Source organism: Podarcis pityusensis (assembly GCF_964106645.2).
Source record: "Podarcis pityusensis genome assembly, chromosome: 14".
NCBI lineage: Eukaryota > Metazoa > Chordata > Lepidosauria > Squamata > Lacertidae > Podarcis > Podarcis pityusensis.
In genome coordinates this window covers 5,090,170-5,105,304 of record NC_138039.1, presented here as the reverse complement: position 1 = coordinate 5,105,304, position 15,135 = coordinate 5,090,170, and the positions used below count along the sequence as shown (strand labels likewise).

The following is a 15,135-nucleotide window of genomic DNA, read 5'->3' as shown; positions in this document are numbered from 1 at the left end:
AGAACCAGGGGGTGAACAGTTAGGCGAAGGAGAACTGGGAGAGGGAGAGAGTTAACAGACTCAGTGTTGCTGGAAAGCCTACATCTGATCAAGGTCAAGGAGGGCAGATAGGATGGCAGCACAGAAAGCACACTGGTTGTGAGATCAGGTTGCAATAACAGCAACAATAATAAATTTTTATTTATACCCTGCCCTTCCCGGTTGTAGTTGCCTTCTGTAATCATAGACCACACCCTCTTGGAGTGTTTTGTTACCGATTCAGTTAAGTTCTATATTTCTTTATTGGCAATTGCAAAAACCGGCTGTTTTAAAACAATTTTTTGTTTCATTTCTGTAAGCCACCTGCTGCTACTAAAATTCAATTTTTTAAAATGTGGGGGGGAGAGAGGAAATAAACTGCTGGAATTTCGCCACACAGAGAAGACATTTTTGCCGTCCCCCGCCGTCGCTGCCAAACCACATTTGGTCTCTTTTTTTGTATTGCTTCTTGAGTGTAACAGCTTTATCGCTGTGGCTTTAAAGCTGCATTTTGGGATTTGTATTTATTCTGTTCTGAGCACTTTATGCAAGCAGCTTTGAGGTTACTTTGTGACAGAAAGTGGCATGTAAGAGCATGCGTAACGAATGAATGAATGAATGAACGAATACCTCGGCGAGATGGGATAGAAGCGGTGAGCAGCGAATGGAATGTCTGTCCGCCAGTAGCTCCTCTCTCATGCTGGACCTCCACCAGGTGAGCCATGTAATCTGAAAGAAAACAAATCGGCAAAAAAAAAGGGTCAGTGGATAGTGTTGTTATACAGTTCAATCATTAGGGGGCACTGGAGTTAATTGTATATGGGTGGAGTTAGGGAATTGCTTGTGCGGATAAGATCAGCTGCTGGGAATCGCAAGTGGGGAGATGGCTGCTGAGCTCAGGTTCTGCTTGTGAGCTTTCCCATATACTTCTGGCTGGCTGCGTTCAGCACCCTTAACAAACTACAGCTCCCAGAATTCCTTGGGGGAAGCCATGACTGTTCCAAGTGCGATCATAGCACTTTAAATGTATAGTGTGGATGTGGTCTGAATGGAACAGAAAGTGTCCCATGGAAAACTAAAACAAAGGGAAAATGTCCTTCCCTGCTTAATGTGGCAAGGAAGAGCTGGTGGGTGTGGTGCTTTTTAGATGACGCTGGGAACTCCAACTCCCATCAGCCCTTGCTAACAAAACAGGGGATGATGGTAGTTGAAGCCGAAAACATCGGGAAGGTAGAAGGTTGGGAAGATTATGATACGCACAAACAAACCTGCCCGTATAATATGACCCATGCCCAGAAGATTGATGCTGAATAATAAGAACAATAATAAAATCAATATACAGTCATACCTTGGGTTACAGATGCTTCGGGTTGTGCGATTTTGAGTTGTGCGCTGCGCCAAATCCGGAAGTACCGGAACTGGTTACTTCTGGGTTTCGGCGCTTGCGCATGTGCAGAAGTGCTAAATCGCGCTTTGGGCATGCGCAGAAGTGCCAAATCATGATCCACGCGCGCACACACGCGGTGCTGCAAGTTGCGAATGCGGCGGGTTGCGAACGTGCTTCCCGCACGGATCACATTCGCAACCTGAGCGTCCACTGTACAAAAATTCAATATAAGAGTTTTTTTCTTTCTTATACGCATCTTTGTTTTTTCCTTCCCCTCACTTTCCCTCCTGTATCACTTAATTTTTTTATCACTGATTTCCCCCCCCCCAATAAAATATAAGAAGAAAATGAAAAAAGATGGAGCTTGAGGGGATCCTCCCCCCCGCCCACTGCCGCCGCCCTGAGTTCCCTTACTTTTGTCCATGATATTCTGCTCCAGAGTCTGAGGGTCATGGGAGACGGCCTGGTCCAAGTACTGCAGAAGCTTGCTCATGCTGGAGACGGGGATGCCAAAGGACTGGACAAACAGCAGCAGCTGCTGAGGCTCCAGATCTTGCAGAGCTGGGACAAAACACCCCCCAAGTCAGAACCGGCTTGCTCCAAGTTCCTTGCGAACCCACAAAAATCACATTACACAGAGCCTTATGTGCACGGCCAGTTGTGTCACAGGTAACTCAACAGGCGTCTCTCTCTCTCTCTCTCTCTAAAATAAGTGACCACAAATATTACAAAACTCTTGTCATCAAATAGCCTTTTTAAACACATAATTCCTTCTCGGCTTCCCACCCCTCCTTCCCTTATGTTGTTTTGGTTACTCCTTTTTAATAGCTGTTTTAGAACACATACACTTTTATTATCTAAGCCCCGATATCAGTAAGCCTTTCAGTAATTCGTTGCTTATACAGTGGTACCTCGGTTTTCAAACGCCTCCATAGTCGAACATTTCGGAACTTGAAGGCCAAAAACCCAGAAGTAAATGCCTCCATTTTGAGTTTTCCATCTTGAGGCTTCTGTTTTGAGGCTTCAGCTTTCAGTTTCCGAACATTTCAGAACTCAATCAGACTTCCAGAATGGATTGCATTTGAAAACTGAGGTACCACTGTATTTCAAGCCCTTCCTGTGACTTCATGTATGGAGGACAGCTCAACAGATAGGCCACCAATGGCGTCTCTTCCCACATCCCCAGGCCGGCCGGCCGACCTACCTGCATCCACCAACCGAGGCACCTCTGAACGGATCATGCGCAGCTTCAGCCAGTCTGGGAGGAGAAGCGCCTCTTCTGATGTGTCCACCAGGAAAGCGGTGGGGAGGGGCTTCTTCTCGGGGAACCAGATGTCCAGCAGGGCGCAAAAGTCCCCGCCCCCGGCTTTAAATAAATGTTCGGAGAGTCATCTTGCTTGCCTCGCACATATTTGCTACACCCCAAACCAGCCTTCGTCAACCTGGTGCCCTCCTGATGTTGTGGACCACAACTCCCCTCCCCCAGTCCCGGGCTTGTTGGGGGCTTTGGGGACAGAACAAAACACTTTTTTGGGGGTAAAGCTGGTAAATGATATTTTTACCACAACTTAGGAAACAGCATAGAGAGGGTCACAGAAGCTGCCCCACAAAAGCCCACTCCCTATTAACACCAGAGATATGCGTGCATCAAAATCCTGCTCAACTTCACCTAAATGTCTCCTCCCCACAAGAAAAGTCTTGCCCCCTATATCCATTATGCAAATCAGGCCAGTGGGCAGAATTGACTCAGCTTCTGCTGGTTGTATTGAACAGGCGAGAAGCCACACGGGGCGCTCAGGTCCCATGCTTGTGAAACAGGGACCACTTATATACGCCATCTCCAACTCCTCAAAAGATTCCATCAATGGTGTCTCCGAAAAAGTTTACACATCACTGGGGAAGACAGGCGAACTAATGCCAGTGTACTGGAAGAAGCAAAGATCACCAGTGTCGAAGCGATGATTCTTCAACATCAACTTCGTTGGACTGGTCATGCTTGATGATCGCCTTCCAAAGCAACTACTCTATTCTGAACTTAAAAATGGAAAGCGTAATACTGGTGGGCAACAAAAGAGGTTTAAAGACTGTCTCAAGGCAAATCTTAAAAAATGTAGTATAAACACTGACAACTGGGAAACACTGGCCTGCGAGTGCTCCAATTGGAGAACAGCTTTTACTAAAGGTGTCGTGGGCTTTGAAGACACTCAAACTCAGGACGGAAGGGAGAAATGTTGCTAAGAGGAAGGCACGCTTGGCAAACCCTCACTGTGATCAACTCCTGCCCGGAAACCTTTGTCTCCACTGTGGAAGGACATGTGGATTCAGAATTGGCCTTACAGATTCACTGTTAAGACCGTCTTCATGAAGGACAATCTTACTTGGCTATGAGAGATCGCTAAAGAAGATCCACTGGAAACTGCTATGTAGCCACTGCTTAAGGCATCAGAGATTTCCTCGGGCATTGGTCTCGCCTGCCTCTGCACCTATAAGGTCTAGGGACCTTTTATTGATTTATGTAGGGGGAGAAAAACCAGGAGCACCGAACTGAAATCTGCAATTGGCGCTTCATTCCACGGATTCACTTCTTTCACAGGAGAAAGACAGAGCCTCTCAGAGAAGCTTTGCAGGGATTCAAGGAGAGATTCCCCATTCCATTTGGCTCAATCAGGCATAGATCCATTAATTCCTGCCCGGGGCAAAGGAGGCTGGGCAGAGAGGCAGATCCAGCATCCACTGGAAAATACATGACCTCCATCATTCACCTTGAGGTGGTCCAAGAGTCAGCAGAATCACCATGGCATGGACGACCAGGATGTGCATCGTTGCTGTTTCTCCGGTGCTCCAGCGGAGGAATACCTGATCTTGGGACTCCGACTAGAGAGAGGCAGAGGCAGAGAGAGAAGATTGGGTAATGAAATGCAACCGCTCTTGGAGAAAAATGGCGGCTGCTCACTTGCAGAATGCTCACCCCTAAGAATCTCGCCTGGCACCTTCCTTGGGGAGAACGTTTCTAAATCAATCCTTTTTATTAAAAAAAAAACATACCTCCAAAAAGCTTTTATTGCTGGCTCTTACATTAAAAAAAGAAAACTGATCCTGTTTCTAATACATGCAATTTATTTCATTACTTTTTAAAAAATCATAAACTGCCTTGCAAGGGCTTGTCCAAAAGAGAGAGTAAACCAAAATAAATATAGAGGGTGAATTTATTTGATAGATTTATATCAAGCCTTTTCTCCAAAATGGAGTTCAGAGAGATTTAAGGCAATGATAATGAAAATTCAGTGATCATTAAAATACATTTAAAATACAAAAAAAAATCCCACCCAAAAAAATTCAGTGAATCCAACACGGTAGTGATAAAACATCGTGAAATTGGATCATGCACAAATAAAAAGGTATTCAGTTCTTTTTTTCATTTGACATACTTGTATCTTGCTTTTCTAACAACAAATATTGAGCTCACAATAATCACAACAGCATTAAAAAAAATCACAAACATTGCAATCATTATAATATCAAACCCTGTTGCATATAAATAAAGTAAACAACAACAATAAATTTCTCAAAACAATGACACAATTCAATAAAGGCATCATAACTTGTAGTTACTTCCTAATCGCAGGGAACCCTACTGCAAAACAACAACAAAGTAGATTAGCTGTGTGTCCTGTTGGTTTTCAAATGAACTGTTTTGCAATGCTGCAATGGATGGAAGCCTCATTCACTGAATGTGAATTGTAGACACTTACACGGAATGATACATTCCTTTCTGTGGAGGCAGACCAAATCATTTGAGAGGGAATGCCAAAGACATGGGGCTGCCACCAAGAAAGCCCTGACTCGTGTCGCTGTCCTTCTCCCAGCCTCTGTCCCGGGCAGGACGATGAGCAGGACTTCCCCCCATGACCGTAACGCACGGGGTCACTGAGTAACAGGGCAGGCACTCCTCCAGGGACTCGGTGGGGAAGGAGAGGGCCACTCACCCAGCTGTAGACCTCCTCGCCCTCTTTGCTCTGGCGCATGCGCTTGATGTAGCGGGAGAAGACGGAGAGCAGGGCCACCAGCACAGCGTCGGACTCTGAGCTGTAGGAGAGCTTCGAGAAGAGGTGGGTCATGATGGTGGACCGTTCCACAATCAGCCTGGCCACGTCCTGAGAAAGTCAAGGGCAAACAAGGCATGAGAGCTGCACTGTCTCCCGGTGGAGTACAGGATCAGGTTTAAGGTGCTGGTTTTAACCTTTAATCTTAATTAACCTTTAATCTGGTTGGCTCGCCAGATGCAGCTTGTCACGCTGGCCACGTGACCCGGAAGTGTCTGCGGACAGCGCTGGCTCCCGGCCTATAGAGTGAGATGAGCGCACAACCCTAGAGTCTAGCAAGACTGGCCCGTACGGGCAGGGGTACCTTTACCTTTTACCTTTAAAGCCCTATACAGCCTAGGACCCTCGTACCTACGGGACCGCCTCTCCTGGTATGCCCCATGGAGGACCTTACGGTCTTCAAATAAAAACATCTTGGAGATCCCGGGCCACAGAGAGGTTAGGCTGGCCTCAACCAGAGCCAGGGCTTTTTCGGCTGTGGCCCCGATCTGGTGGAACGCTCTGTCACAAGAGACTAGGGCCCTGCGGGACTTGACATCTTTCCGCAGGGCCTGCAAGACAGAGCTGTTCCACCAGGCCTTTGGCCAGGGCACAGCCTGACCCCCTCCTTTGGCAATCCTCACAGAATTCTAGCCGAATGGTTGCCATTAATCTGATTTGAACTGATTTTATAATGAAATGATTTTAGAATGTTGTATCATTTTACTGTTGTTAGCCGCTCTGAGCCCAGCTTTGGCTGGGGAGGGCGGGATATAAATAAATTTTTATTATTATTATTAACGAGAGGTTGTGAGATCAGGCCAAAGGCCCAACTAGTCCAACAGGGGGAGTTCCAAGATGGCGACGGCTTAGCAAGCAGGCTTCAGAGCTCCGCAGATAACAGGACTGTAATTAGTGTTGATTGCTAATTTTCCTTTTTTTACTTCTCTACTTCTCTAAACTTACCAACCTACTGTGATTCTATCAGCACCTTCTTGTCTATGCTATGAGAAATATCTTGGGCAAGTTCTGTGAAGCATCCTGGGCAGGCCACCAGCTGCTAGCTATTAACCGCCAGCTCCCTTCTATACTTTGTTCCTGGAACTCCTGGCAGTCACGACACAGAGAAGCTCTTAAATTGAACAAATGGAGCACTTTCTATTTTTTCTCTCTTCTTCGGTTGGGGAAACCTCTCCTTGTTTACTCCCCACGGTGACGCTGTGCCTGCTAGTAAACGCTATAGGGACCCAGAGGATGTAGCTCTCTCACTGGTTCCCAAACAATCTAAAATAGGTGACTTTTTAAAAACAAATCTGCTTTTATGGTTCCAACAAAAAAACAGTTTTCTCCCCTTGAAGATTATTGTGAGTGTGGGGAGAGTATTCAATGTGAGAGCGTGGAACTGGATCCAGCAATGGGGCAAGTTGATCCTGTGCCACTAAGAGAGGAAGGAATAGCAAGCAGGGAGAGCACCCAATTAACTCTAATTGCAAGAACGGTTGAGTATATCTTTCAACAAACTAGAGGTAAAAGGTAAAGGTATAGGGACCCCTGACCATTAGGTCCAGTCACAGACGACTCTGAGGTTGCACGCTCATCTCGCTTTATTGGCCGAGGGAGCCGGCGTACAGCTTCCAGGTCATGTGGCTAGCATGACTAAGCCGCTTCTGGCGAACCAGAGCAGCGCACTGAAACACCATTTACCTTCCCGCCAGAGCAGTACCTATTTATCTATTGCACTTTGACGTGCTTTCGAACTGCTAGGTTGGCAGGAGCAGGGACCAAGCAAAGGGAGCTCACCCTATTGCGGGGATTCGAACCGCCGACCTTCTGATCGGCGAGCCCTAGGCTCTGTGGTTTAACCCACAGCGCCACCCGCGTCCCTCCAAATTAGAGGTATTGCCTCTCAAATAACCCAGTTATCCAAAGAGGTCCACAGTTTATCACTTAATAACAAGCAGGCATTAACAGAACACACCTAGTCCAACGTCCTGTTCTTACAGTGGCCAACCAGACAACCGCGGGAAACCTGCAAGCAAAACCCAAGCACAGGAGCTCTCCCACCCTTCTGCAGCTTCCAGCAGCTGGTTTTCAGAAGCCCACTGCAGTGGAACCTTGGTTCTCGAACTTAATCCGTCCTGGAAGTCCGTTCAACTCCCAAAAACGTTCGGAAACCAAGGCGTGGCTTCCGATTGGCTGCAGGATTGGAAGCAGCAGTGGATGTTCGGGTTCCAAAGAACGTTCCAAACCAGAACATTCACATCTGGATTTGCAGCGTACGGGAGCCAAAACGTTAGAGCTGCAAGGCGTTTGACAACCAAGGTAAGACTGTACTTAGAAGAGGCGCATCTGTGGCCCTCCAGATGTGTTTGAACTCCAGCTCCCATCAGCCCTCCCAGTGTGGCCAGTGGTGAGGGGTGATGGGAGCTGAAGTCCAGAAATGTCCCCAAAGAACCCGCTATGAAGAACACATGGCCGAGGAGAAAGTTAAGAGGGAACCACCACAGATCCGTGTGTTTGGCCCTTAAAACGGAAGGCCTCTCTCTCACCAGCGCAAGGTCGTTGTGCTGTCCCTGTTCCTCCACTGGAGCATGCTGGGAAAGGTAAACCAAGTAAGCACTGATCGTCTGAGGATCCGTCTCCATGTGGATGGCCTGGAAATGGCAGAAAGAATTGTTTCTCAGCCTCAACACTAACTAACGGAAAATTGGAAACCCTTTTTATTTTAATTCTCTCTCTTTCCTTCCTTTTTTCATTTTTTTTATTAAAGATTTTATTGCTTTACAGAAGTATGTGTAATGTCTCTCGTATTTTTTCCATGTAGCATTTTTACAAATCAGTTTCATTTGTTGAGACATTGGGGCGGGGAAGGGATGGGGGGGGGTCGGGTGGCGATGTTTCTATTTTGCTTATATATGTAGGGTTTGGTGTCAGCGTTGCTCGCGCTGTTCATTTGTGTTTCTTTGGTGGTGAGAGAGGTTGGGGTTGGCCATGGGTGTGGATGTTCATTTGTGGTTGGCTGTGGTGGTCTTTGTTTTCGTGTGTGAGTGGGGTGGGTGGGTGTTTTGGATCAGGTTAGCCATATTGATTTGTATGCTATTGGTGGATTATTGTTATTGTCTTGTTGGGCTGTGTTTCTTTTTTCTTTCTTTTGCTTCTGGTTTGTGTGTGTGTGTGTGTCCTCTACTCTGGGTCAATGAGGAACCTGTGTAAGAGGCAGGGAAGGGAAGAACTTCCAGGGTGGGAGACTAGGAGGATAAACTGGAAGCTCCCAGGTGAGAGCTGGGGGGCGTGTCCAGCCCCTTCTGGGTGAAATAAGGATTAAGATAGCTCCATCCAAGACATGAGGGATAATAGCAACAACTGGGGGAAAGAAAGACATAACATCTTTCAAAGACAGGAAGAAACACCACGGACAGAATAACAAACGCACACAGGAAGAACAAGGATCTAGTTATGAGTTCCTCACTTGTAGTTTTATAAATCATTTAATGGGTCGACACAAATAGAAGTGATTAATATTGCAGTTGTTGTATGAGGGATTGTGATTATGACCCGAATGTAATTGAAATTAATAAGATTTTGGAATGCAGAAATAAAGGAAATAATCAAACCATCAAATTTAGCATGCCACCTTATCTAAATTATATAATTCAGTATTTGAACAATTGGTATTAATAATTGTATTATAAATTGGTATTGTTATAATGAGGCTATTATGGGACTGTAATTGAAAAACTAATAAAACTAAAATAATAAAAATAAAAATAAAATTCTTAAAAAAAGAATTAAGGATTCAAATCTACCTTTGAGAGAGGGCTTTGCATTTTTTCTTTCTTTCTTTCTTCATTTTTATTTAGATTAGTTTCAGTAAAATTTATGGGGAGGGGGGAACAGGGCCCAGCACTGCTTTTCTAGCTATGTAGCATGTGGACTGGGGCTCATCAGAGGGCGGGTCACAAGATGCCCTGGTGTCAAACCCATCAGTTCTTAGATAGATAGATAATTATTACGGTCAAAGACCAGCTCGCCATCAGTTCCTTACAAGGTGAAGGCTAGCACTTTGAACTAAACCGAGAAACAAGTCGGATTAGCAACCGAGTCCTGAGACATAGCCATCTTCCGTGTCACCCCGAGCGGGAGATCTTACCTGCTGCAAAGCAACCGCAGTGGCGGCCCTAACGCTGTCAAACAAGGGCAGTTTGGGCAAGTCACGTAGGAGCCACTGGTAGCCCGGCAGGAGCTCTGAGTCCCCAGAGTCTTCCTCCATAGGGTGGTCCTTCTCCTCTCTGTCACGGAGTCCTCCTTCTGAAAGCACCAAAGACAGGCCCTGCAGGAAGGAGGACAGAGACAGATTGATACAATACAGAGACCACTAAGAATTGCAGAGTTAGAAGGGACCTCGAGGGTCATCCAGTCCAACCCCCTGCAATGCAGAAATCTCAACTAAAGCATCCATGACAGTGTCAGGAGCTCAGCCCTACACTCGAGTAGGACCCAAATGGCATGTTCCCTCCCTCCTGATTAATCGTTCGGGAGCTTCAAAAGCTTTCTTCTGCCCAAACATCACAGCAACCGATGCCAACCGACACGGACACACTTAGGGATCCGTAGAGTCTTTGCAGCTTGCGTGACAGACCTCAGCAACTCAGCATTTTGGCATTATTTACATATCAGCATTATTTACATATAAACACACATGGAGCACTGCAACATGGCTCCCTCTCTCTCTAGCATCAGACAGTAAAGAGAAAAAACAAAGGACAACAGTCCCACTTCACCGAACACAGCAACACAAACATCCTGTCTCCGTCACTTCCCACTCTGTGGAGTCAAAACATATTCCGTCATGTGAAAGACAACAATCCCATGACTGCAATCATGGAGCAGGAATTCTAACAGACAGATGGCTGTACAACCTCTACTTAAAAAACCTACAAGGAAGGAGAGTCCGCAACCTCCCGAGCAAGACCGCTTCACTGTCAAACAGCTCTTACTGTCAGAAAGTTATTCCTGATGTTGAGTGAGAATCTCCTTTCTTGTAAGTTGAAGCCATTGGTTCGGGTCTCCCCTCCAGTGCAGGAGAAAACAAGCTTGTTCCCTCTTCCATATGACAGTCCTTGAGGTATTTGAAGATGGCTATGCTGTCTCCTCTCAGCATCCCCTTTTCCCAGGCTAAACATACCCAATTCCCTCAACCACTCCTCATATGGCTCGGTGGCAAAACTATCTTTCAAAGAAGCCAACAAAGGGAGTAAAACACCCCCTAAACTGTCTAGTGAGGGCTGCGTTTGCTCAGTAGCCTCGGAATGTCAGCTAGAAAATAATAATAATAATAATAATAATAATAATAATAATAATAATAACTGGAATGGAGAGTTGGCTGAAGACCCTGCTTAACTCTCAATCAGCTTAGGATTTATGGATATATCGCCATGTTTTGCTGCACTCGTTGTGCTTACTGCCATTTGAATCTTATCCTTTTATTTGAAACCCACATCTGAATGGGTACACAGGGCAACAGATGGCCAAGATACCAGTGGAATAAGTTGAAGAATCATCTTCCTGTGAAGTGGTCCCGTTGTCAAGAGGCTCAAGAGAGGCCCGGCGACACCGTCCTCGCCATCTTCCTTACCTTCATGGCCAGCACCCGCGAGGCCACCTGGGAGGAGCTGAGGCGCCTCAGGAAATAGTCGAGGACTTCGCACGTGGTCTGCTCGTCGGCCTTGGGTCCCAACAGCAGGTCCTGGAGGCGTCCAAGCAGCTGCCTCTGCTTCTGCTGCCTCTGTGGAGAAAGAGGTCACCGTTTCTTCCCAGCGGTTCCCCAGCTACTGAACCGCTGAGAGCTGATGTGGGGTAGCAGCTACCGTGGGAAGGCCAGGGCAAAGGAGGCTGGGGTTCAAAGGCCCGCTCAGGCCGCATCCACACCGTGCATCTGAAGAGCTCTGACGCCCTTTAAACAGTAGTAGTAGTAGTAGTAGTAATAATAATAATAATAATAATAATAATTTATTATTTATACCCCGCCCAGCTGATTGGGTTTCCCCAGCCACTCTGGGCGGCTTCCAACAGAATATTAAAATACAAAAATCTATTAAACATTAAAAGCTTCCCTAAACAGGGCTGCCTTCTGATGTCTTCTAAAAGTCTGGTAGTTGTTTTTCTCTTTGACATCTGGTGGGAGGGCATTCCACAGGGCAGGTGCCACCACCGAGAAGGCCCTCTGCCTGGTTCCCTGTAGCTTTACTTCTCACAGTAAGGGAACCACCAGAAGGCCCTTGGCACTGGACCTCAGTGTCCGGGCATAACAATGGGGGTGGAGACGCTCCTTCAGGTATTCTGGGCCAAGGCCGTTTAGGGCTTTAAAAGTCAGCACCAACACTTTGAATTGTGCTCGGAAACGTACTGGGAGCCAGTGTAGGTCTTTCAAGACGGGTGTTATGTGGTCTCTGGCTTCCCCCAGAGAATTATGGGGGTTGCAGTTTGCTAAGGGTGCTGAGGGTGTTTAGGAGATCTCCTGAACCCCTCACAGGGCAACCATCTCCAGAGTGGTTGAGCGATCAATTCTGTTTCACAGGGAACTCTGGGGAAATAGTAGCTCTGAGAGGAACATTGCGCTCTCTTAACAACCCTCAGCAACCTTAACAAATGGTGGCTGTCTACCAATGCTATCCAGTACACTAGCTGAGACCCTACCTGCCCGTAGACTGTCTTTCCAGAGTTGTGCATGCTCTGGTTATCTCCCGCTTGGACTACTGCCATGCGTTCTACGTGGGGCTAGCTTTGAAGGTGACTCTGAAAGTACAACTAGTCCAGAATGCGGCTGCCAGACTGGTGACTGGGTGCAGCCACCGGGACCGCGCAACATGGGTCCTAAAAGATCTGCACTGGCTCCCAGTACATTTCTGAGCGCAATTCAAAGTGTTGGTGCTGAACTTTAAAGCTCTACGTGGCCTTGGCCCTGTAGACCTCAAGGAGTGTCTCCACCCCCATCATTCAGCCTAAGATCCAGCTCCAAGGGCATTTTGGCAGTTCCCTCACTTGAGGGTCGATTTCCCACTGGAAATATGGTTGTGTCTATGTGGAGATGGCAGTACTGAATCAGTAGCTCATGTGCTTCCACCTCGCATAAAGATTCGAGGACTGAGCTTCTTACCTCTCTACTACTATCCATAAAAGGTCACTCAACCATTGCTATGGGACATGGGTGATGGGTGCCGCTGTGGGTTAAACCACAGAGCCTAGGACTTGCCGATCAGAAGGTCGGCGGTTCGAATCCCCGTGACGGGGTGAGCTCCCGTTGCTCAGTCCCAGCTCCTGCCAACCTAGCAGTTCGAAAGCACGTCAAAGTGCAAGTAGATAAATAGGCGGGAAGGTAAACAGCGTTTCCGTGCGCTGCTCTGGTTCGCCAGAAGCGGCTTAGTCATGCTGGCCACATGACCCGGAAGCTGTACGCCGGCTCCCTCGGCCAATAAAGCGAGATGAGCGCTGCAACCCCAGAGTCGGTCACGACTGGACCTAATGGTCAGGAGTCCCTTTACCTTTAATCACTGCTGTGTCCTTTCTCTTGGCAGATCAAGATAATAAGGTGACAGCAAAAACTGCAATTTTTTAGCTAGCGCAATCAGAATAAGCTCTGTTGTTTGATTATTAATTTAAACCTCCAGAATGCATTTTGTATAGTTAGGTTTTCACCTCTGTCTTCGGTAAATTTCATTTTTTTTATTGCTATGGCTAGTGGCCGATGCAAATAGAGAGCACCTACCTCTCGTTTCTTAGCACGCTGCTCTTTGCTTTCTCCTTCCTCTTCCTCCTCGCCAGAGGCGGATTCGTCAGCGGCATCGTGCAGAAGGAACTCACAAAGGCACTGCACCGGGAGAACATCCAAGGAGCCCTCGCTGGACTGAACCAGGTCTGCCAGCCATGGCATCGATTGCGAAGAAGCCTAAGGAAGAAGAGGGTGAGGTTTACCTGTGGGACCGCCTCAGCCCACCTAAGCCCTGAGACCTCCGGGTATTGGGCAGTAGAAAAATCAAATAAATCAAATAAATAAAAAATAAGCCCACTCGGCTGCTTCAGTCTGCAGAACGGGCACTGCTACTGGTGCCACACAATATCCACTCCACATCTCTAAGAAATCCATCTTTTGAGTGTGGAGGCTACTACACTTTGGAACTACTGATAACAGGCAGCACTCTTTATGGCGCTTGAAAAAAAACATTTCTTGCTTAGGCAAGCCTGATACAGAGAATGTTCACATGCCTTTAAATCTGTTTTTAGTTTACGTGGTCTTAATTTTTCAAATGTTTTAATTGCTTTTAAGTTTTCACTGAGAATTTTATCGTTTTCTTCTCTGTGTAAATTGCTTTGAGATTTATTTATTTTTTAAATAATCCTGCAGTGTGTACATTTTATGAAATGAATGAGTGGGTCTTTGAAGCTTGCTGGAAAGCCGGAACTGTTGGGATCGACCAGATAACTGGGGTGGTGGAGGAATTCTGCAAACAGTGGGCCACCACCAAGCAGAGGCAACCGTGTGCCGTCCCCAACGCTCTACAAAAGCCGCCCCATTTCCAGCCTCACCCTTCCATCTCCTCCCAACCCTTTCAGTCTTGCTCCGATTGAACAATCCTTGCTCCAACATTCTCAGCGCATCCAGGCGTTGAGTCGAACCATTTGGTGCGCCCCAAAGGCTCCTCGTTTCCTGATGGATAGCATTCAGAATGATGAAACCAAGCGGCAGCCCTCTGCTGCCTTCAATTCCCCTGCCTTCAATTCCCCCCCAGCATGGCACTTCCCAGCCCTGGGGGTGACCCACCTGCCTCTGGATGATGTTGAGCAGGAAGTCGGGGTGTCTGCTGCGGCAGAGGAGGTGCCCCAAGCGGAGAGACTGGTTGAAGCTTTTCACCTGGTCCAGGACAGGCTGAGGTGGCCGGCGAGGAGGGCCCCTGAGAAGGGAACAGAAGGGGGACTCTTGGCTTTTCTCCCAACACTCCCCACCTCTCCACTGCTTCCCTGGAGGCTGCTAAAGACCGGTCTGCCTCGAGGGAAGGCAGAAGCAAGACAGCGCAGGCAAAGGACAGCACACAGGCCAGAGCAGCTAGGGCAAAGCTGTCAGACGGGCAGGGCACAAAGAAAAAAATTATTAGTACAGTCACTAGCCTGGATGAATCCCAAGCCAAAATTAAGATTGCCGGAAGAAATATCAACAAGCTCAGATATGCAGATGACACAACCTTGATGGCAGAAAGTGAGGAGGAATTAAAGAACCTTTTAATGAGGGTGAAAGAGGAGAGCACAAAATATGGTCTGAAGCTCAACATCAAAAAAACTTAAGATCATGGCCACTGGTACCATCACCTCCTGGCAAATAGAGGGGGAAGAAATGGAGCAGTGAGAGATTTTACTTTCTTGGGCTCCATGATCACTGCAGATGGTGACAGCAGCCACGAAATTAAAAGACGCCTGCTTCTTGGGAGAAAAGCAATGACAAACCTAGACAGCATCTTAAAAAGCAGAGACATCACCTTGCCAACAAAGGTCCATATAGTTAAAGCTATGGTTTTCCCAGTAGTGATGCATGGAAGTGAGAGCTGGACCATAAAGGAGGCTGATCGCCAAAGAATTGATGCTTTTGAATTACGGTAA

General features: G+C 47.1%; 1 protein-coding gene across 1 annotated transcript in view; it reads right to left on the bottom strand.

The window, feature by feature from the left end:
• INTS1 (integrator complex subunit 1) overlaps positions 1 to 15,135 on the bottom strand; it is a 75,814-nt gene that overhangs the window by 32,893 nt on the left and 27,786 nt on the right. The window contains exons 19-28 of the mRNA XM_080980910.1: positions 14,306 to 14,435; positions 13,253 to 13,432; positions 11,123 to 11,272; positions 9,638 to 9,817; positions 8,037 to 8,141; positions 5,392 to 5,559; positions 4,168 to 4,279; positions 2,610 to 2,771; positions 1,820 to 1,966; positions 649 to 747 (exon numbers count right to left, since the gene is read on the bottom strand). Coding sequence (XP_080837036.1) covers positions 649 to 747; positions 1,820 to 1,966; positions 2,610 to 2,771; positions 4,168 to 4,279; positions 5,392 to 5,559; positions 8,037 to 8,141; positions 9,638 to 9,817; positions 11,123 to 11,272; positions 13,253 to 13,432; positions 14,306 to 14,435 — 1,433 coding nt within the window. The remainder of the gene's footprint in view (positions 1 to 648; positions 748 to 1,819; positions 1,967 to 2,609; positions 2,772 to 4,167; positions 4,280 to 5,391; positions 5,560 to 8,036; positions 8,142 to 9,637; positions 9,818 to 11,122; positions 11,273 to 13,252; positions 13,433 to 14,305; positions 14,436 to 15,135) is intronic.